The sequence below is a fragment of the Bos mutus genome, chromosome 6 (assembly GCF_027580195.1).
Source record: "Bos mutus isolate GX-2022 chromosome 6, NWIPB_WYAK_1.1, whole genome shotgun sequence".
In the NCBI taxonomy this organism is placed as follows: Eukaryota; Metazoa; Chordata; class Mammalia; order Artiodactyla; family Bovidae; genus Bos; species Bos mutus.
In genome coordinates this window covers 71,770,322-71,791,111 of record NC_091622.1, presented here as the reverse complement: position 1 = coordinate 71,791,111, position 20,790 = coordinate 71,770,322, and the positions used below count along the sequence as shown (strand labels likewise).

At 40.6% G+C, this 20,790-nt stretch overlaps 2 protein-coding genes across 9 annotated transcripts in view; one reads left to right on the top strand and one right to left on the bottom strand.

Moving 5' to 3' along the window:
* PAICS (phosphoribosylaminoimidazole carboxylase and phosphoribosylaminoimidazolesuccinocarboxamide synthase) overlaps window positions 1-20,790 on the bottom strand; it is a 39,193-nt gene that overhangs the window by 18,019 nt on the left and 384 nt on the right. The window contains exons 2-6 of one of the 7 annotated variants that reach the window (XM_070372450.1): window positions 17,192-17,281; window positions 10,390-10,461; window positions 9,006-9,071; window positions 6,359-6,495; window positions 1,804-1,870 (exon numbers count right to left, since the gene is read on the bottom strand). In XM_070372450.1, the coding sequence (XP_070228551.1) occupies window positions 1,804-1,870; window positions 6,359-6,495; window positions 9,006-9,071; window positions 10,390-10,461; window positions 17,192-17,281 (432 nt within the window). Of the gene's footprint in view, window positions 1-1,803; window positions 1,871-2,025; window positions 2,068-2,217; window positions 2,275-2,314; window positions 2,394-6,358; window positions 6,496-9,005; window positions 9,072-10,389; window positions 10,462-17,191; window positions 17,282-20,790 lie in introns of those variants that run through there. The other 6 variants (XM_070372451.1, XM_070372452.1, XM_070372453.1 and 3 more) reach the window with 6 other exon arrangements.
* Window positions 2,531-20,790, top strand: part of PPAT (phosphoribosyl pyrophosphate amidotransferase) — a 39,179-nt gene continuing 20,919 nt past the window's right edge. Inside the window, exon 1 of one of the 2 annotated variants that reach the window (XM_005899043.3) lies at window positions 2,531-2,806. In XM_005899043.3, the coding sequence (XP_005899105.1) occupies window positions 2,679-2,806 (128 nt within the window). In that variant the 5' untranslated portion in view covers window positions 2,531-2,678. The remainder of the gene's footprint in view (window positions 2,807-20,790) is intronic. The other variant, XM_070372456.1, reaches the window with a different exon arrangement.

The window sequence follows — 20,790 nt, the reverse complement described above, 5'->3', positions numbered from 1 at the left end:
TGGGAAAGATCGAAGGTGCAAGGAGAAGGGGACGACAGAAGATGAGATGGTTGGATGGCATCACTGACTCAATGGACATAAGTATGAGTAAACTCTGGGCATTGGTGATGGACAGGGGCCTGGCATGCTGCAGTCCATGGGGTCGCAAAGAGTTGGACACAACTGAGTGGCTGAACTGAACTGAGAACCCTAACTTCCTGTAATCTCTAAATCCTCCTCTCAGGCTTCTGACATGCTCTTCCATAGGCCCCGAACACTGTTTCCTCCCCTTCCATCCCACTATTCATCCTTCAGGTCTCACAAACCACGCTGGTTGAGTTTAGACCTCATAAAGCTTAACCACATCAGTAAAATGGCAGATGTCTGTTACAAAGACCATTAGGCTGCTGTGTGGAGAATGAGATGAGGCAGGGCTGGTGGAAGAAAACCACCGAATGACAGACCAGTTAGGATGCTGTAGCAGCAAGCCAGGTGACAAATAACCTGGGCTAAAGAAAAAAAAAGTGGGATAAGACTCAAGCTATTTACAAGGTAAAAGTTTTAATAACAATTGATTCAATATGGGAAATATGGAAAGTTAAGGATGGTGCCTAGGTTAGAAGTCTGTACCCAATGCTATTCCCTCTCAATTTAGTTGAATCGGCATTTATTTATTTATGGCCATCCCACTGTGGCTTGTGGAATCTTAGTTTGCCAAACTGCCCCCTGCAATGGAAGCATGGAGTTCTAACCATTGGGCAATTAGGGAATCCCCTGAATCATGATTTATTACCTAATTTGCTTTTCTATCCATTAATAGAAATAACATAACATTATAGAAGACAATTGCTACCAGTGCCAAAATGCTTGCTATAAATTCATAGATGAATTCAGAAGAGGCTGATGAGGACTGAGAATAATTCATGGAATTGAAATTTAAGAGTACGGAAAACTACACATCTAGGATGGTGCTGTCCAATAAAGAACAGCCACTAGCCACAGGTGCCTATGAAACATTTGAAATGTGGCTACTCCAAATTGAGATGATGTAAGTGTAAAATACACAGTGGATTTCAATATTTTTTAAAAAACTCGCAAAAATCAGTTTTTATATTGATTATGCGTTGAAATGGTACTACTTTGGATATAATTTAGCAGTAAAAATAGCACAAACTATCTTTCCTGAGGATCCTCATCACGCATGGACAAAACGATTATAAATATGTAACATGATAAATGCAAAGTGAAGCAAGAAACTTTTTGCCTGGTGGTTTTGAAAAGAGTCGGACACGACTGAGCGGCTTTACTTTCACTTCACTTTGAAACTCTCACTGGCATAAAATGGCTAAAAACAAAATCTCGACAGGAAATATAAAAATTTTCAGAAGGTTCAATTATTAATTTTCTGAAACAGGCTATTATTAACCTAAAGGGAAAAGCAAGACTTTGGTTTCGGGAATCAACATTAGATGTTCCTGCGTTTGTTTTGCAATACCTATTGATTGCAAACGCGATTTGCAGGTATCTCTCTAATTTCTGGCCATCTCTCGTTCCAATGACCCTTTGCGCCTTTTCCTCATTCCATGAGAAGTTCTGGATGTTACAAAAAGTTCGGAGGCCCCGGAGCGCTTTGTTTCCAACGCACGGCTCCGCAGCGTCAGGGCCACGTGCCCGCGCGCCCAGTGGCCTAGAAAGGAAGATGCAGGGAGACGGGGCATAGTCCGGGGAAGGATGCCGTGGGGAGCCAAGAACAGCGCACAGGCCAGCGTGAGAGAGGCGGGAAGACCGTGGAGTCCCAACTCCTGCGGAGCCCAATTAACTCACCTTCGACTGCCGCCATTGTCCGGAGAGGTCTGAGGCCTTCGGCCGCGCTGCGAAGAGACGCAGGACTCTGGAAAAGAAACGCGATCAGAGAGGCTCACGGGGCCGGGGAGCGAGGCACCGCCCACAGGCACGCCCCTGGCATGGCCGCGTGACCCCTAGCGCCCCCTCCGGGTCTCTTCGAACATCTCCGCGGCCACGGAATGTCGCGGGTCCCTAACCTACCCAGAACTTGGACCCCGGAGCAAGGCTTCCCGCCGCGCAGGCGCAGCGACGCGGGCTCCCCCGCCCCGCCCAGCGCGGGCGCAGTTCTTGGAAAGAAAAATGGCGCGCACTGGCAGCCCCTCCCCACTTTACTGCCGCTCGCTGACCGGGCCCCTCCTCGCCAGAGAGAGCGGCTCAAAAGTTGGAGCATACCAAGTAGTGACGGCTCGGGTAAAAGCATATGAGGAGGGACATACAAAGTGTATATCCTCTGGGAGAGAAATGACATTAACCCCGTTAGTTCCATTACCTCCGTCTTGGGTGCTAGAAAATAACGGAGAGATGCACATGCGGAAAAATTATCCTCCCACAGGGCTCAGGGAGAGGGCTAGCTCCACCCCCACAGGGCCGTCACTCCTCCCCTCAACCGCGGGGCCTCGCCCTCCGTCCTCGCTGATTGGCCGGCCCGGAGGGGCGGGGCAGAGTGGAGGGGGTGGAGACAAATCCCTCTCAGGGGAAACCACGCGCCGCCGCAGTAGCGAGGGTCGAGCCGCTGCGAAGGAAGCTGCTGTACCCGGCCGGAGCTTCGGAGGCTTGCAGGCCGAACAGTCTACTGGTTGGTGCTTAGACCCCTGCAGCGGCGGCGGGTCCCACCACGTGCTTCCGGCGGCGACATGGAGCTGGAGGAGTTAGGGATCCGAGAGGAATGTGGCGTGTTCGGGTGCATCGCCTCAGGAGAGTGGCCCACGCAGCTAGACGTGCCACATGTGGTCACTCTGGGACTCGTGGGGCTGCAGCACCGGTGAGCGACTGGGTGAGGGGTGGGGATGGTGGCTCGTGTTCTCCGTCTGCCCTATCCGCTTCCCGCGGCCGGAGTTGGCGATCTCGCGGGCACCTGAGAACTAGGGGCCGGACCTCTCTCTTACCTGGACTGGTACCTTCCTGTGGCATTCACCAGATTGCCAAGGCGTGCGCCGGGGCTCTCTTGTCTGCCTGGACTTCAGCCTGTCCCCCGCCACCCTTAACGGTCTTTAGGGGCTCTCCGCGCTCCCGGTGTAGTGCACCCCTCCTGGATCTGACCAGATTGTAAGGCTCTAGTCGGCTGGACTAGCCCAGTCGGGGTTCTTCCTTCTTTGCTTGCGCCTTTTGATCTCCCAGAGTCTGAAGCTGTTCTTGTGGTAGAACTGTGTGGGATGTTTGCTAGTCCTAGACCTACAATACACTTTGAGGTTTCGCGGGGAGCCTGCAACCACCACAAGCTTTTGTTTGCAAGAGCAGAGCTATTGGGCAGATGGTGTATTTGAACGAAATCATAGCTATGGGAATGTAAGGATTCAAACCCGGGGAGGCTGAACCGGTTGATGTTCAAAAGGAACTACCGGTTCTAGATCTCATGAATTCCAACAGATAATAATCCAATCACGGAGGAGTAGTGAATGTGCAAAAAATTCTTTGGTAAACATTTTAGATAATGAATGAAAAGATTAGTAGTAAGGAAATGCCAAAATAATTCCCTTCTTTAAAAGAGGGAGAGAACCTGTATGACAAAATACACACTGACTTTGAAAAACTGATAAATCTTTTGAGTTAAAAAATAACTTTGCTTCTGTGATCTTTCCATTTCCTACTAACTGAACTAAGTTTTAATATAAACAGTTTTCTTCAGGGTAAGAAATATAAACCTAAGCCTGACATCACTGAAAGTATTACAGTTTCCAAAAGAGGATACCTCAGCAACAACTTCTAGAACAGTTAAGGAACTTGGTGATAACACTTATCAGCAATATGGGAGAAATATGTATAAATGCATTCCAAATGATTAGCTTTACCTCCACCAAACTTAAAGTAGAAGTAGGCTTTTTGCTTTTTTCAGAATCCAGAATAGTTGGGTTTGAGTTTCACATCTTGTATATTCCTTGTTTACTAAAAGCTGAGAGTAATTTAGAATTCTAGGATGAATCAAAAAGAATATTTTTAATTTGAATTAATTTTAGATAATTGTGGGTTGACCATAATAGAGATCTTATTTTAAAATACATTTATGTTATTGAGAGGATTATATATATAATCCAAGGAAAAACTAAAAGCTATTCATATGGTACTCCATAACACCATGAGTTTATAACATTCTTCAGAGAAGTTATTTTGGATATCCTGTCATGGGAAGAGGTGTACAAACACAAGGGATCTTTAGAGTTGCCTAGTGGTCTGTGAGGAAGATATGAGACTGACCTTGAGGTTTTTTTTAACTATTTACTTTTTTAGTTAACTCAGAAAGTTCATCCCCAAGATCTCCTATTTAAATGTGTGTGTAAAGAAAAGGAGGATAATTTTTTTTATGAATAACTTTATTCCTAGTTATATGCACTTTTCTACAGTTGCTTTTAAGTGAAAGAATTAATGAAATTAGATAATATTGATACAAGCTAAGGGCAATAATGATGTGGAGATCATTTGGCCACCTGATGGGGAGAGCTGACTCATTTGAAAAGACCCTGATGCTGGGAAAGATTGAGGGCAGGAGGAGAAGGGGACGACAGAGGATAAGATGGTTGGATGGCATCACCGACACAATGAACATGGGTTTGGGTGGACTCCGGGAGTTGGTGATGGACAGGGAGGCCTGGCGTACTGAGGTTCATGGGGTCGCAGAGTTGGACACGACTGGGCGAATGAACTGAACTGAACTGAACTGAAGGGCAATAAAAATGTGATTACTACATGATGATAGAGAAAACCTAATGGATTCTATCAGGCTGCTTATTTGACAGAGCAAGTATTTGCTAAACTGTGGTGTTGAAGATTGACCTTGTGATACTTTCAGTAACAGTGGCAAAAAACTCAATAGCTTCTGGAGAAGAAAGATATTAGTGGAAAACCATTTAAATTTTCCTTGTGTAGGCATAGGATCCGGAGAAGGTAATGGCACCCCACTCTAGTACACTTGCCTGGAAAATCCCATGGACGGAGGAGCTTGGTAGGCTGCAGTCCATGGGGTCGCTAAGAGTCGGACACGACTGAGCGACTTTGCTTTCACTTTTTACTTTCATGCATGGAGAAGGAAATGGCAACCCACTCCAGTGTTCTTGCCTGGAGAATCCCAGGGACGGGGGAGCCTGGTGGGCTGCTGTCTATGGGGTCGCACAGAGTTGGACACGACTGAAGTGACTTAGCAGCAGCAGCAGCAGGCATAGAATCATTAAGATTCTTTGAGAGTGGTGGTTCTTGCCCATAATCCTATTCAATTCACAATTTTAAATTAGCAAAAGTCCTCACACATTAGGGAAACTGATTCTAAGAATATGAAACTTCTTTATGTCTAGAAGATAAAATCTGCTGCTGTGGGGGTGAAAGAGTAAGAAAGAATGTTTTTAATGGAATGGATAACAACAACATGGTCCTCCTGTATAGCACAGGACACTATATTACATATCTTGTGATACCATAATGGAAAAGAATATGAAAAAGAATGTTTGTTATAAATATAGCTGAATCACTTTGCTGTACAGCAGAAATTAACATTGTAAGTCAACTGTACTTCAATAAAATAAATTTTCAAAAAATGTTTTCATTTGACAGTAAATCAAGGAATGTCAAAATTTGAAGCCTAGATGGGTTATTATAATTTAATATAGAATTAGTTATATACAGTGTACATTGGCAGGTGGTGATCTGTTGCAGAAGGCTCTAGAAACTAAAATGTCTATCACTTTTGCATTGTTTTTGGTTCTCTCTTAGGCATAGATATTTAGTGTCAGGGATGACAGAACCCCTGAATGTTGTGGTGTTATGTATTTTATATATAAAAACAAATGGAATATCAATTACTAGACAGTCATGCACTGGATGCTTAATCCAGATGGGTTCATCCAGAAATCCTTCTTTTTTAGTAGTCTGGCTGTTTGCAGATTTATACCATAGCTCTGCTTTCTGTCAGGGGGAATTTTCAGTGTTAAGCTAATTGGTTGTCCTCTTCAGCTATAAAGCTGTGTGTGTGTGCTTGTTCATGCCAGATAAATATAATCAATTACTTTTTCGGGCTTAAACATCAATGAGTTCTGAGGTTTGCAGAGTTGGGACAAACCATACACCCCATTGTAGATTAGAGATCTTTATCTTTAAACCACAGTCCCAGTTAATGGAGACTAGAATGACATGGACATATTTGAAGATTCCGTAAAAGGAATTACTAAAATTTCAGACGTTTATCACATGAATCAGCTAGTTAGCCTTTCCTTAGTTAGTTAGGGGACAAAAATGCCCTTCAAGTGAATTATCATTTTCCTGTGTTAGGAACTGAACCCTACAACTGGTAAACATTTTCATACCTTTTCTAAAAATTTATGACATTTACCTGATGAAGTTGGGTCACATAGGGAGTCTCCTGACTGCAAAAATATTCTGAAGAATCTTTTGGTTCTGTTGTTCTTTGAGGAAGCTGATTTGCAGCGGTCTCAGAAGCAGTTTTCTTAAGAGATACAGATGCTGGTTCTGCAAAAAGTATATAACGTATCACTAGAAAGGCACTTGGGAGGTAGAGGGGAGGGATGCACTCAGACAAACCTATGGAATTTGTTCCCAGTTGTCTTCATTTAGTTTGTTGGGAAACCCAGGAGTAGATTATCAGAGAACTTGCTTTGAATTGCCATATTAAGGCTGGGGTTAACTTTTTTGATTTTTATCTCTTAGAAATAATAGCCAAACATGTTACATTCCTGTAGTGTTTTACATTCCCTTAGTTGGAAAAGTGACTTATCCCCCAAAGGATCTTAAGGTACTACTGATTTGTCGTTCTGGTAAGTGTTGGGAACAGCCTCTTTAACATAAGACTTGAAGTCTACCAGGTTTCCTAGTAATAGTTTGATCTTGGGAAAGTCTTCTAATTTCTGACTCTGTTTCTCACCTGTTAGGCTAGGCTTGTATATTTTAAAGATCCGGTGCACAAAGTCAGTGCATTGGGAATGATACTTTCGTGTGGTTAATCCTTAGCAGTTTCCCTTTTCAGTCACACATCCATTAAAGGGCATTGAGAGAAGGAAAACATGAGGCAACTCATCTGATTTGTAATTTATGTCAAAAAATGGAGAATAAAATTTTCAGCTTTCGTGAGATATAAGTGTTGTTGGGCAGGGTTGGGGAACAATGGAGTCCTGCTATTCTCTAATACTTTATTCGAAAAATATTTGTTGAGCTCATCCTGTGTGTATGCAGGGCCCTGTGGTTGACACTAGGAATACTGTGCTATACGAGGCTGATGGTCCCTGCCCCCACAGAGAGGCAGTAGAGCAACTGGTTCAACAGAGCAGACTTGTTCATGCCTCCATTTCCTCCTCTGTAAATGGGAATCATGGTATCACTTACCTCAGAGAGTTGTAGTAGGGATTAAATGTATTAATATATAACGTGCTTAGAACACTACCTGGATATATGCATACCCTGTGACCCTGCATCCCACTCCTGGGTGTGTACTCAACAGAGATGCATACATATGTTTATTGGGAGACATGCACAGGAATTTGTATAGCAGCATTATTCTTAGTAGCCCCAATCTGGGAACATTGGATAGAGAAAGTAGAGGGATGTATGTTCCTATTATGGAATATTTTATTGCAGTAAAAAAGAACAAACTCCTGCTGCAAGTAAAATCATGGATGACTCTCAAACAATGCTGTGTGAAAGAAGCTTGACATTACAAAATACATACTAAAGGAAAAGACAATTGTATGATTCTATTAATAAAACTAGCCTATGGTAATGAACATTGATAAATTTTACAAGGGCTAACAGGCTTCCCAGGTGCTGCTAGTGGTAAAGAACCCACCTGTCAATGCAGGAGATGCAAGAGATGCGGGTTCGATGCCTGAGTTGGGAAGATCCCCTGGAGGAGGGCATGGAAACCCACTCCAATATTCTTGCCTGGAGAATTCCATGGACAGAGGAGCCTGGCAGGCTGCAGTCGATAGGGTCACATAGAGTCAGACACAACTGAAGCGACTTAGCATGGACGCATGGGGGCTAACAGGATAATTAATGAAGTGGGGGGGGAGTCTTTAGGGTGCTGGTAGTGTTTTATATCTTGATTTGAGTGGTAGGTGCACAGGTGTCTTCACTTTGTAAAAACTGAGGTCTTCAACTATTTATGTGAACTCAAAACAATTAGATAATTATAAATCTATAAAATGCTAAAGTTGGATTATTTTAGCAATCTAGAGAGATGCAGTCATTTGCTCCATGTTGAATTTTAAGGGTAAAGAGAAAACTAGAAAAATTAGGTTTTCTGTTTCTCAGACCAGTGCCTTTTCTTATAGTCTTTGTTTTTCTTTATGCTATATTAGGTTGGGCTTCCCAGGTGGTGCTAGTGGTAAAGAAACGGCCTGCCAATGTAGGAGATGTAAAAGATGCAGGTTTGATCCCTGGGTTAGGAAGATCCTCTGGAGGAGAGCATGGCAATCCACTCCAGTATTCTTGCCTGGAGAATCCCATGGACAGAGGAGCCTGGTGGGCTTCAGTCAAAGGGTCACACAGAGTCAGACATGACTGAAGACATTTAGCATGCACCCACATTATAAGTAACCTTTTCTGTTACTTATAATGGGTCAGTTTGGAATGACAGCTTCATAATTAGCTGGCTTCTCAGTTTTTGTAGAATTACTAAAAAGTTATGGCCATGTTAGTTACCTTTGGAGAAAAGCAAAATTCAGAACTTACTACCTTGTGGGGGTTTTCCTTTTACATCCTAGTATTCTAATGGCAGTCACAGAAAAGTGTAATTTAAAGGCTAACGATAGATAATTGTGCAGAAATTTGATGTGGGAAAGTTTCTGTTTGTTACTTTCACTATTAATAAGCTCTGAAAGAAAAGATTTTTCAGCATTTTTTGCTGTCACACAGCTCATAAACAATAGTCTTGATTTGTCAAGGACAAGAATAAACATCTATCAGGAAAAAGCTACAGAAGTTTTAATCAGTGTGGGAAAAGTTGGCGTATTTCAGACTCTTACCATCTTCAAGTGCTTTTCTCTTGATGCTCAAAGTTCTTGGGTTTTTGGTATGATTTTCAAATAATTCTTAAACAAGAGAACATAGGAAAAGAGTCATTATATGACATTGTCTAAAACTGCATTAGTTTTCAAGCATTCAAGTATTCTACAGTTAGAATATTTAAGTGATTGGACAGATGAAAGAGTTTAAGAATTAGGAATATTTTGGTGTTGCTGCTGCTGCTGCTAAGTCGCTTCAGTCGTGTCCAACTCTGTGCGACCCCAGCGATGGCAGCCCACCAGGCTCCCCCGTCCCTGGGATTCTCAAGGCAAGAACACTGGAGTGGGTTGCCATTGCCTTCTACAGATTTTGGTACTAAACTTTCCTAAATCTTTAGGAAAGACTTGAAAAGAAATTGAAATTCTTGACTTAATAGGTATATGGTTTATAATAATTTAGGGAGCCATTTGAACATAAAATAGTATTAGGAATTTATTATTGAATTTTTTGCTAAGTTAAATGCAAAGAGGAAAGTTTATAGAATTTTCACCTTAAAAAGTCTAATTCCAAGATTACATAGTAACCTTGTTTCCATTCGGCAGTTCTGAGAGATGGTTGTCTTAGGAGGCCATCAACTTCATAAAATCTCATTTTTCTTTGAGGGTTGACATTTTTCTTTTGTAAAACTCTGTATTCATAATTTAAAATTTATGTATTTGGTATGACATTGTTTCCAGTCTCTTGTCTATTCCAAACTGCATTCACCTTCTGGCGATTTCCTCAAATATTTCTTTATTTCTTGTGGCCCCCTTCAAGCATTTGCTTAATTTTTTCATGAGACCATATGTTTATAAGTGCTCTGACCTCCTTGTCACACCAGTGTTTTCCAGCCTGTGTCACTCACTATTATAATCTGTAAATGACTTTTAGCATCTTCTAAAGGAATATGATTTCCTATGAATCAATATGATTCACAGTTATTAGATACATCCTGTATTTCAGTATCATTCATTTAAAGCAAACTGGACTGACATAAAGTATTGAGAATTTCAATATGAGGATCAAAATTTTTTTTCATACATTCAAAGTTTTTAAAATAAGACAGATTAACCCCCAATATTAGTGAGAATAATTTAGCTGCTTTTCATCAACAGGTATCCTTGATTGCATATTTATGAATACAGAGTGTCTTGGTATTTACAGATTTTTTTTTTTTTTAGTAAGAAGTAGGAATAGACATTTCTTTACTCCCCTACCATAAACTCTACCAACTCAGGTATTCAATATAATGAGGCCTTTGGGATTATCTATAGTAGACATCTTCCCTATAACTACTTCAACTGGTATATATTAGACTTTAAAAATCAAAAGAACATTTAAAATTCAACAATTTAGATCCCTTACCTGACCCAGGGATACCGTGTGGTGCTGTGGGGCCGCCCACCTCATCTGAGGCATTACTTGCAGTGTCTTCCTCTGTCAGAAAACAAAGACAGTAGTAATTTCAGTGTTGTTCACAGAACCCTAATGCACTTCAGCAGGTGAAGACTACACTGAAAACGTAATAAGCCTGGATCCCAGCATCAAAAGTGTAACCTCAAAGCCAAGGACATTTGCCATCTTGAACCAGATTTGAAGATGGCCTTAGAGGATTCAACACCAATACAATGTTGCCTTAGAGGATTCACCACCAATACAATGTTGAAAAGTAGTCTGCCTTAAAAGTCACAAGGCAGGAAGCTTGGTTTGAAAGTATAAAAGTGCTTTGTGACCTAATTTGCTTAACAGCTTTCACTGTTACATTTTAATGCTTGCCAAAGAGCTCTTACAGCTCTTTTTTTCATTCAGTCCTCATTGTAACTAAGAATAATCCTTATTGCACTACATGTAAAGGAATAAAAGACTCTAAAGTGGTTTTAGCAGTCTTCATATTGAGGTATTAAGCAGACAGTGATTAACATTTTAAGGAACTTAAAATGCTTAGCATGGTGAATGTAACAGGAATTTGTCCTGGTGGACCAGTATATGTTCAGGATGTTTACAACTGCGCTGTTGGTAATTTGGGGAAAGCTCCTCCTCCTATGTGTATGTTGGATTGCTATGTTGAAGTATAGCAATGTTATGGTAGTGTTCTTTTGTCTCAGCTGTACTTCCCTATACACTGAACATTTTTAAAAAAGAATTCTATGTTAGTAAGTATAGGTGTCTATATAGTTACTTGCAATGATTATTCTACAATTAGACAATGGTTTGTATTAATAAACCTTGAGGCAAAAGTATAGATAGAGGGCTATAAACATATTGCCGCAGTGGGTGTGTGAAGATGTACATCAGGGTAGGACCTCATCTTCTTACGAAGGACATGTTTGGACCAGGAGACTAGAATGAAGTTTAGCTTCTAGCAATATCAAGACTTCAAATGACAGGTTGTGCTCTAGAGCCATATCAGTTCAGTTCACTTTAGTAGCTCAGTTATGTCCGACTCTTTGCAACCCCACGGACTGCAGCACGCCAGGCTTCCCTGTCCATCACCAACTCCCAGAGCTTGCTCAAACTCTTGTCCATTGAGTTGGTGATGCCATCCAACCATCTCATCCTCTGTCGTCCACTTTTCCTGCCTTCAGTCTTTCCCAGCATCAGGGTCTTTTCAAATGAGTCCGTTCTTCCTATCAGGTGGCCAAAGTATTGGAGTTTCAGCTTCAGCATTAGTCCTTCCAATGAATATTCAGGACTGATTTCCTTTAGGATGGACTGGTTGGATCTCCTTGCAGTCCAAGGGACTCTCAAGAGTCTTCAACACCACAGTTCAAAAGCGTTAATTCTTTGGCGCTAAGCTTTTCTTTATAGTCCAACTCTCACATCCATACATGACTACTGGAAAAACCATAGCTTTGACTAGACGGACCTTTGTTGGCAAAGTAATACCTCTGCTTTTTAATATGCTGTCTAGGTTTGTCATGGCTTTTCTTCCAAGGAGCAAGTGTGTTTTAATTTCATGGCTGCAGTCACCATCTGCAGTGATTTTGGAGCCCAGAAAAATAAAGTCTGTCACTGTTGCCATTGTTTCCCCATCTATTTGCCATGAAGTGATGGGACTGGATGCCATGATCTTCTTTTCCTGAATGTTGAGTTTTAAGTCAACTTTTTCACTCTGCTCTTTCACTTTCATCAAGAGACTCTTTAGTTCTTCTTTGCTTTCTGCCATAAGGGTGGTATCATCTGCATAGCTGAGATTGATATTTCTCCCAGCAATTCTGATTCCAGCTTGTGTTTCATCAACCAGGGGCTCCCTAATCTACTGTTTGTCTTTTAATTGAAATTTTATTGAGATAATTATAGATTCACATAGAATTGTAAGAAATAATAACTATCCCTTCTACACTTTGCCTTCCGTGATGGCTCAGTGGTAAAGAATCCATCTGCCAATGCAGGAGACAGGTTCGATCCCTGGAGAAGGAAATGGCAACGAACTCCAGTATTCTTGCCTGGAAAATCCCATGGACAGAGGAGTCTTGTTACAGTCCATGGGGTTGCAAAGAGTTGGACGTGACTTAGTGACTAAACAACAACATTTTATAAACCATAATATTCTGTTAATTATTGTTACAATCCCCCAGTATGATTTAGGAATCTTGTTTGTACTCATCTATGAATGTGTGTGTGTGCACTTGCAGTATGTACTAAGTTCTATCATTAAGACAAAAAACAAAAAGACACTTCTACCATTAGAAATTCCAAAGATTTTTCAAACTCTGTGCCAGGAGCTAGGGGCAAAGACCAGCCATAAGCTTTATTTTGTCACAGCTTTTTAAAAGATTATTAAAGTATAAACAGTAAGAATTATAGAAAGTATGCTTTTTAAATTAACAAGTAGACTGTTTAAATTTATCAGCTTACCTATGTCTGAGCTTTTTACTTTTTTAAAAGTTCTCAATGTTGTTTCATATGACTAAAGTACATAAATTTATATAATAATTTTACTGCTGGGCATCCTGGGTGACTCAGTGGTAAAGAATCTCCTGCCATGCAGGAGACACAGGTTCAATCCCTGGGTCAGGAAGATCCCCTGGAGGAGGAAATGGCAACCCACTCTAGTATTTCTCCCTGGAAAACCCCATAGACAGAGTAGCTTGGCAGGCCACAGTCCATGGGGTTGCAAAGTGAGCACAGTTTTACTCCTAAGATTATTCAAATGTATGCAAAATATACAGAAGTAATTAAATATTCCATTTTAAAGAAAACTACAGATGAATCTTCAGTCTATTAAAAGAAATAAATGAATTGGAGAAAACAAGATGCTTGGCACACCTGAGATACTAACAATAGATATTTGAATGCCCTCTGCTGGCCATCATGTTGCTAATTTTTGTTAAATTGCCAGGATAGTGAATATTTTAATTTTGGAAATACATTTTACTACAGCCAAAAGGAAAATAAAACTCTTTTCCTTTTGATTATTCTTAAAAGAGCCATGTAGCCTTTCACATAGGATTTTTGGACTGATGATAAGAGTGGCCTCTAATAGAATATATGTGCCCATCTCTGGGGTTGCAAAGAGTCAGACATGATTTAGTGACTGAACAACAACAAACCACCACTTGGAGCCAGAGTTGATCTGCCTGTGACTGTCTTATACTAGAAAGCAGTGACTTTGGCCTGATTACCAAGGTATTGAAGTATTCCACCTCGTTTAAATCATTTTAGGAATAGATTTTAGGAGTCAGTTAGGAATTGAAAAATCAGTGAACAAATGGGCAAATCTAACTCAGATAACCATTATATCTACTACTGTGGGCAAGAATCCCTTAGAAGAAATGGAGTAGTCCTCATAGTCAGTGAAAGAGTTCAAAATACAGTACTTGGGTACAATCACAAAAATGACAGAATAATCTCAGTTCATTTCCAGTGCAAGGCATTCAGCATCACAGAAGTCCAAGTCTGTGCCCCGGCCACTAAAGCTGAAGAAGCTGAAGTAGAATGGTTCTGTGAAGACTTACAAGGCTTTCTAGAACTAACACCAAAAAAAATGTCCTTTTCATCATAGAGGATTGGAATGCAAAAGCAGGAAGTCAAGAAATACCTGGAGTAACAGGCAAGTTTGGCCTTGGAGTACAGATTGAAGCAGGGCAAAGGCTAACAGAGTTTTGCCAAGAGAACTCACTGATTGTAGCAAACACATTCTTCCAACAACACAAGAGATGACTCTACACATGGACATTACTGGATGGTCAACACTGAAATCAGATTGATTATATTTGCAGCCAAAGATGGAGCAGCTCTATACAGTCAGCAAAAACAAGAACAGGAGTTGACTGTGGCTCAGATTATGTGCTGCTTATTGTAAAATTCAGACTTAAATTGAGGAAAGTAGGGAAACACACTAGGCCATTTGGCTACGACGTAAGTCATATCCCTTATGATTATACAGTGGAAGTGACAAATAGATTCAAGGGATTAGATCTCATAGCCAGAGTGCCTCAAGAACAATGGACGGAGGTTTCTAACATTGTACAGGAGGCTGGGATCAAACCTTCCTAAATAAAAAGAAATTTTCAAGAAGGCAAAATGGTAGTCTGAGGAGACCTTACAAATAGCTGAGAAAAGAAGAGAAAAGAAAGGCAGAGAAGAAAGGGAAAGATATGCCCATCTGAATGGACAGTTCCAAAGAATAGCAAGGAGAGATAAGAAAGCCTTCACTTTGCAAAGAAACGGAGGAAAACAATGGAATGAGAAAGACTAGAGATCTCTTCAAGAAAATTAGAGATACCAAGATATCATTTCCTTTTACTTATTGTAATAGAGCCTGAGTGTTCTATGGTAATTCCCAGTGATTAGCTTCTTCTTATTTCATTGGTCATACATTTTTTAAGTGATAATTTACTCAAAGTAGCTAATTTTCTCCCGACTGGAATCAAATTGAATCTTATGTGTTACTCTTTTCAGCCCTCTGCTGGTCTTATTTTCTAAAAACATGACACCTTGGCTATGCTTGATGATCTTCTCTAAAAATACAGGAGCTTGAATCCACTCTACAACATAATACTAAACCAAAATCTCCAGGGGTTCTAAGTTGGAAACTAATTAGTTATCTGGAATGTGGGGGTCCACAGCTCTAGCTGAATTTTTACTTGAAACACACACACACAAAAAAAGAAGCAGCAGCAGCTTAGTATACTTTTAAGATAGTAAAGTGTTACTTTTGGGGAGATCAGTTTTATGACGAAGAGTGAATGTTAACAATATTGGAGCAATGACAACTCTGATAACAATATTTATTAGTAAAATGTAAAAACGAAATAGGCTTCCCTGGTGGCTCAGATGGTAAATAATCCATCTGCAATGAGAGAGACCTGGGTTCGATTCCTGGGTTGGGAAGATCCCCTGGAGGAGGGCATGGCAACCCACTCTAGTATTCTTGCCCAGAGAATCCTCATGGACAGAGGAGCCTGGCAGACTACAGTCCATGGGTTTGCAGAGTCAGACATGACTGAGCAACTAAGCACATAAAAATAAAATGAGCTGACCTCTACCTATTGACCTGATTTTTTCTAAAGATAGATATCCATGTCTTTAAGCTTAACATAACAGTCTTCCAAGTAGTGGACTAGCAACTTGTGCATCATGAAGTATATATAAAGTGTTTTCTTACATATTTAGCTGCTGGGATCTACGTGGGTTTATACCTTTACTTTTATATTCATTTGAAAGTTTAAAATACTGTTGTTTCTAAAATGACTGTAAACATCCTGTTTCATATTTTCTAGATATATTCCATATTAACATGTAAATGTACCATTTTTAAAACCTGTCAGTTTACATCTGGCTTAATATTTTCCTTCTACATAAAAGAAGTTATACTGAGGTGTTGTATTTAAATGAGCTCTCCAGAGGACTAATGAGCTTTAATCTTCTGAATTTTTTTGGAAAAATCTTTAAAAAAATTTTAAGATTTAAAAATGAGAAAGATATTCTAAAGTTTTTAAACTTTTTTCATGGAAACCTTTCTTTCTTATTAAACACTGTATGTGGTAATCTGATTTTAACTTCCAGTGACAAAGGGTCATTGCAGTTACTCCTTTAGAATCCTTAGGAGCACAGAGTTTTCTTTACCTTTGTTGTCCCACTAGTCAGCTGCACATTCCTGTTTGGTTAGTCGCCTTAATTTCTCTCCATTTTCACCTGTCACTGAGTGTTCTAGCCGCTTTCCTTTTCTTCCATTGAGCTTTTAACGTGAAGTTTGCCAAGACTGTGGGGCACCTGGTTTTGGGATCAGAATTGGTTTTTAAACTTTTCAGTGCTGCATGAAGCTTTGGACTGAAAGACTAGCACAAGGTCTATGATGGCTAGGCTTCTGCTTAGAAGCTGGGTCACCCTCCTTGCCTCAATTTTGTCTAAAAGGCAAACTATCAGAGAGGAAGCACACTCTGCATCCCCTAAGTGCCCTATACCACAGGGCAGTGGTTCTCAAACTTCAACATGTATCAGAATCACCTTAAATACATACGGAACTGCTGGAACTCACTCCAAATTTCTGGTTCCGGAGGGGGCCCAAGAATTTGCATTTTGAATGAGTTCCTAGATGATGCCGATGCTGCTATGAACAGCAGCCACAGGGACCTTCACTGTCATTAATAATTTCCACCTTCCATTTCTGCATTTTGGAAATGTGAATATTATCCAACAATACTGTATAATGTTATAACATACTTGTATATGTTCTTATAATAACACGTTAGATGTTGTGGCTATTATATAATGTATATAATGGGTGTGTGTGCGTTCAGTCATGTCCAACTCTTTGCAACACTATGGACTATAGCCCGCCAGGCTCCTCTGACTGAGATTTTTCCAGGCACGAATACTGGAGTCGGTTTCTCTGCCCTCCTCCAGGGGATCATCTTGACCTAGGGATCAAACCGACATCTTTTGCCTCTGCTGCACTGGCAGGCGGCTTCTTTACCACTTAGCCACCTGGGAAGCCCAATGTATATAAGTATATTCAACCATCATAATACTGCAGGCCTCACCCTTATGACCTCATCTAAACCTAATTTTCTCCCAAAGGCCATCTCCAAATGTAGTAACAGTGGGGATTAGGTTTTCAACATATGAGTTTGGGAGGGACACAACCTGCAGCAGCAGCATCTTATAATAACATGTATTTCATTACATACACACACACATAAAAACAAGAATATTGTTTTACCTGTGCAAGGGCTTTGTCTCATATCTGTCTCTGTTAAGTCTCCTGACATATTACTGACCAAGGCATCTTCAGCTGCATCTCCAGCAATAACTGTATAAATACAGTGGGATATATGGTGGTGTGTTTTTTATTTACTTTTAGAACTATGTTTTAAGCTCTAATATAGTATTTTCCCTTTTAGAGTGAACTTGATACTAAAAACTGTGGTTGTTTATTTTTCTGTAATTAGATTCCCATCCTTAAACATATTTTAGTCTTAGGTCACTAAACATCTGGTGTTATAAGTCTCTATACAGTCAACAAAAACAAGACCAGCAGCTGACTGTGGCTCAGATCATGAATTCCTTATTGCCAAATTCAGACTGAAATTGAAGAAAGTAGGGAAAACCACTAGACCATTCAGTGAAAGTGAAGTCGCTCAGTCGTGCCCCACTCTTTGCGACCCCATGGACAGTAGCCTGCACCAAGCTCCTCTGTCCATGGGATTTTCAAGGCAAGAGTACTAGAGTGGGTTGCCATTTCCTTCTCCAGGGAATCTTCCCAACCCAGGGATCAAACCCAGGTCTCTTGCATTGTGACAGACACTTTACCATCTGAGCCATCAGGGAAGTCCATTCAGGTATGACCTAAATTAAATCCCTTATGATTATACAATGGAAGTGAGAAATAGATTTAAGGGACTAGATCTGATAGAGTGCCTGATGAACTATGGTTGGAGGTTTGTGACATTGTACAGGAGACAGGGATCAAGACCATCCCCATGGAAAAGAAATGCAAAAAAGCAAAATGGCTGTCTGAGGAGGCCTTACAAATAGCTGTGAAAAGAAGAGAAGTGAAAAGCAAAGGAGAAAAGGAAAGATATAAGCAGAGTTTGGAACTCTGAATGAAGAGTTCCAAAGAATAGCAAGAAGAGATAAAGCCTTCCTCAGCGATCAATGCAAAGAAATAGAGGAAAACAACAGAATGGGAAAGACTAGAGATCTCTTCAAGAAAATTAGAGATACCAAGGGAACATTTCATGCGAAGATGGGCTCAATAAAGGACAGAAATGGTATGGACCTAACAGAAGCAGAAGATATTAAGAAGGAAGTGGCAGGAATGCACAGAAGAACTATACAAAAAAGATCTTCATGACCAAGATAATCACAATGGTGTGATCACTCACCTAGAGCCAGACATCCTGGAATGTGAAATCAAGCGGACCTTAGAAAGCATCACTATGAACAAAGCTAGTGGAGGTGATGGAATTCCAGTGGAGCTATTTCAAATCCTGAAAGATGATGCTATGAAAGTGCTGCACTCAGTATGCCAGCAAATTTGGAAAACTCAGCAGTGGCCACAGGACTGGAAAAGGTCAATTTTCATTCCAATCCCAAAGAAAGGCAATGCCAAAGAATGCTCAAACTACTGCACAATTGCACTCATCTCACACACTAGTAAATTAATGCTCAAAATTCTCCAAGCCAGGCTTCAACAATACGTGAACCGTGAACTTCCAGATGTTCAAGCTGGTTTTAGAAAAGGCAGAGGAACCAGAGATCAAATTGCCAACATCTGCTGGACCATTGAAAAAGCAAGAGAGTTCCAGAAAAACATCTATTTCTGCTTTATTGACTATGCCAAAGCCTTTGACTGTGTGGATCTCAATAGACTGTGGAGAATTCTGAAAGAGATGGGAATACCAGACCACCTGATCTGCCTCTTGAGAAACCTATATGCAGGTCGGGAAGCAACCTTTAGAACTGGACATGGAACAACAGACTGGTTCCAAATAGGAAAAGGAGTACGTCAAGGCTGTACATTGTCACCCTGCTTATTTAACTTCTATGCAGAGTACATCATGAGAAACGCTGGGCTGGAAGAAGCACAAGCTGGAATCAAGATTGCCGGGAGAAATCTCAATAACCTCAGATATGCAGATGACACCACCCTTATGGCAGAAAGTGAAGAGGAACTCAAAAGCCTCTTGATGAAAGTGAAAAAGGAGAGTGAAAAAGTTGGCTTAAAGCTCAACATTCAGAAAACGAAGATCATGGCATCTGGTCCCATCACTTCATGGCAGATAGATGGGGAAACAGTGGAAACAGTGTCAGACTTTCTTTTTTTGGGCTCCAAAATCACTGCAGATGGTGATTGCAGCCATGAAATTAAAAGACGCTTACTCCTTGGAAGAAAAGTTATGTCCAACCGAGATAGCATATTCAAAAGCAGAGACATTACTTTGCTAACAAAGGTCCGTCTAGTCAAGGCTATGGTTTTTCCTGTGGTCATCTATGGATGTGAGAGTTGGACTGTGAAGAAAGCTGAGTGCCGAAGAATTGATGCTTTTGAACTGTGGTGTTGGAGAAGACTCTTGTGAGTCCCTTGGACTGCAAGGAGATCCAGCCAGTCCATTCTGAAGGAGATCAGCCCTGGGATTTCTTTGGAAGGAATGATGGTAAAGCTGAAACTCTAGTACTTTGGCCACCTCATGTGAAGAGTTGACTCATTGGAAAAGACTCTGATGCTGGGAGGGATTGGGGGCAGGAGGAGAAGGGGACGACAGAGGATGAGATGGCTGGATGGCATCACTGACTTGATGGACGTGAGTCTGAGTGAACTCCGGGAGTTGGATGGACAGGGAGGCCTGGCGTGCTGTGATTCATGGGGTCGCAGAGTCGGACACAACTGAGCGACTGAATTGACTGACTGAACTGAACTAGGTCTTGACATAAAACTGACAAGATTATGTTCACCTGCATCTCCAGTAGTTACTGTGTGAACACAATCATGCCATTGCTTTTGGGCTACTTGATCACTAGTTATTTTACATTTTAATTTCAATGGAGGAGATGTATAGTTTTCTAGCAGACCAGTTTCTTTCCTTGTTTTGTAATGAAACATTTTAGGACTTCTCACCACCATTTCCCAATCCTAACTTTTTGTCATTTCCCTCTTTTTCCCACTCATACTTTTAGGAATTAGGACTTCATTCATGTTGATGTATGGCAGAAACTATCATCATATTGTAAAGTAATTATCCTCTAATTAGGAATAAAAATAAAGAATTAAGACTATGTCATTTAAGGCTGATATTAAGATCTAGAAACATTGTGGCCACTTGAAGTCTTTAATAACATTTCATCCATTCCACCATTTTACATAACAAATCTGAAGGAGGCACTCCTGAGTTCAGATTTACACAGAGACTGAGGTAGAACTTGTATTTCCTGACTCCTGGCCTAGAACACATGCAGTTTATTTCATGCAGTCATGTCTTTGTGTAAATTGCATCTCAATTCTTTAGGTTAAACTCATTTTGAAGAATTTTATGATGTGTCCTCAGAGAACTCACATTCTCACAGGTCACAGGTTTTGTATTTTTCTGAGTTTTTCAATGCACTTTTTCTGTTTACTCACAATTTTACCACAACTGATATGAAAAAATTTTTTAAATTTCTGCCATCAAGAATTTTATTTTAACTTATGTAAAACTGGTCTTTTTAAACTTCTAGAAATTCAATTTTCTTTCCTTGTTTTGTATAACTCTGTACCATTCTGTGTTCTGATCAAATTTGCATGAAATCTGTTTCATGATAAATTGAGCAGTTAGCTTGTTG